General features: G+C 46.9%; 1 protein-coding gene across 1 annotated transcript in view; it reads right to left on the bottom strand.

Annotated features, from left to right (window-relative positions):
* The window catches only part of LOC307091640 (uncharacterized protein), a gene marked incomplete at both ends in the record, with an annotated part of 16,233 nt that overhangs the window by 4,080 nt on the left and 9,653 nt on the right, over nt 1–2,500 (bottom strand). The window contains 2 exons of the mRNA XM_079759280.1: nt 1,488–1,571; nt 2,239–2,313. Coding sequence (XP_079615406.1) covers nt 1,488–1,571; nt 2,239–2,313 — 159 coding nt within the window. The remainder of the gene's footprint in view (nt 1–1,487; nt 1,572–2,238; nt 2,314–2,500) is intronic.

Consider the following 2,500-nt stretch of genomic DNA (forward strand, 5'->3'; position numbering starts at 1 on the left):
AAAACTCAAACCCTAATTTTGACGTACAGGGAATAGTGGAATTGAACCCTATCGCTTGGCGCGGTTGATGCAGTACACTGCAGTGGTCTATTGTTGTAGCCTGTTTATTGGCGTCTTGTGAAACACAATTGTACAACTGTCCTTGATGTAATGAAGTGTGAGGAACAAGAGCCAGGAAAATTCCAGCTGCGGGGCTAACAAGGTACATTGGCTTCCCTTAATAAGCTCAGCGCTTTACCCTTCTGTATAGCCAGAGGGCTGATGCCATGCAAACCGGTGTGGCTACTTAGAAGCTACGTGTTCATTGATAGGCTAGTCCGGATTTATTAAAGTAAAGGGCAAGTTTTTAATGTTACAAATTAAGTCACCTCTGGAAATATAGATTTTGAAATGAGGTTTGACCTACGGTACACTCTGAATTAACTTTTTACTCGCTCCAATCAAGTTAAAGTTGTTAGCATAGTTTGTTCGCACATAAATCTGCGTGTAGGTTTTTATTGAAGTTCCATTGTTCCCCTGACGTGCTCGCCGCCTCATTATACTATTCATAAAATTGCCGGACCAAAACGCACAACATACTCTTATAATACAAAAACCGGCAGCCACATTTATCGACATATGGCTGCTTTAGCATATCCCACGGCTAGCCACGGCTGAACTCTCCGTGATACAGCAGAGAACCTTCCAGTGCGCCCATAAAATGCTATTTTCTCTCGCAGTCGTTACCACTCGGTGGGGAATCTCACTATAAGGTCGATGGAGACTTGCTGGGCTCTCTTTTGCCCCCCCTGCATGCTTCCCTCTAGACCGACAACCAGGAAAGAGTACGGAGGTGACAAGTGCTCTCTGGGAACCATAGCAGCCACCTGCTGTTTGCTCCAGGGACCACTCTACACAAACATAATGCTGTGAAATGTTCCCAGTTTGTTCAATATAACACTTTGATACAGCAATGTAGAGTGTCTGGAATTTTGTCCTCTATTTTTTTTTTTAATCGGTTGAGCAAATTGTCTCGGAGCCGATGTATACAATGGAATGCCCAAAAGCAACAATCAGAGGGCGAAAAAGAAACACATTTTTTGGGCTTTGTCGTTTCCTTGGGAGGCCTTGAGGAGCTGTATAATCATAAAGGATAGTCAGATTTACTACACTTAAGTCTGCTTACTTAACAGTAAGCAGACTTTATTTTGATGTATTGCTTTGTGCTTTTGTATAGAGTGGCCTGATATAGAGCTTTGTGTTATGATGCCACGAACATCTGGCTGATTTTGCCAAAAACAATGTTTCTATTTGACTCATAACTGATCCTATCTCCTTATCAATCTCCTCAAATCTCTAAGCATTAACACTCACTCTCAAAATATGTCATCCCTATTAGAATGTGCGGACATAGATCACGGCGTCCGACGGTCGAAGGGGAGTACTCAATTCAAATGGTCAACCTTGTGTAAGTCACTTCAAGCAGGGTTCTCAGCATCAATACTCACCCTAGCCTGGGCCAGGATGGCCTGTGCCTGGGCTTCCTGAGCAGAGACCACCGGCCCCTTGTGGGATTCTCCTCCGGCGCGGAACTGTGGGCCGCAAGAGAGAGACCAGAGTCACCGGGGATGAATGAAAGCATGTCGGGTCGTATCCACGGCCTATTGAGCAACCCAATGCAACACCGCTTCCTGCTATCCTGTCCCGCTTTTCCCAGGGACACCTGTAAAGCTGTCAGTGCTGCTGCCATACTCACACAAAAAACACACCCGTGTCCTCATAACATGTATACGTGAAAGGGTTATAGAGTCGACTCACACACTCGCACGCACACGCCCATGTCTACGTGCGCAAGGAGACAGCCACTGCTGCTCTTTACACACGCTGACAGGCACCATCAGAGACACACACACACACAAATGTAAATGGTTATGCACGTACACAACCACACACACACACACACACACACACACAGACACACACACAAGACAAACAGCAGGCTGAGGAGAGAACGGGCGGTCGCCAAGGCTTTTCAAAGTCACTGGTTCCAGTCCATTGGGCTGGCTGACATTTACAACCCCACTGATTTGTGACTCAAAGCAAATAAGGGTGAGATTCCTTGGCCGGCTGATGATGCTATGAGCTAAAGCCTGGCTAACTGGAGGGAGCTGGATCTGCGGGGCTAGGGCCAGGTGAGGGAGACTGAGGCGTCTGGCTCGGCAGCCGGCTGGTGCAGGGAGGACAGGACGGGGAACTCACCGGCAGCATCAGGATGGTGCCGGCAGGACCCGGAATGCCGTCCGAACCGGGAATACCGGGACGCCCTGGAGGACCCTGGGAAGAGAGAGAGGAACGTTTTGTCTTATGCGAATCCATTTCCTGTAATACGATATCTATTTTTTCAAACGAGTACATTTTGAATTGTAAATCAAATCATATGGACAATCATGGTTCCCAGAGCGAGCGAAATTGGACGAGCACAGAGAAGTTTTCCATTCAACTATAATCTTTTTTCTTAAAC

Source organism: Pollachius pollachius, assembly GCF_949987615.1.
Source record: "Pollachius pollachius genome assembly, contig: scaffold_391, whole genome shotgun sequence".
In the NCBI taxonomy this organism is placed as follows: Eukaryota; Metazoa; Chordata; class Actinopteri; order Gadiformes; family Gadidae; genus Pollachius; species Pollachius pollachius.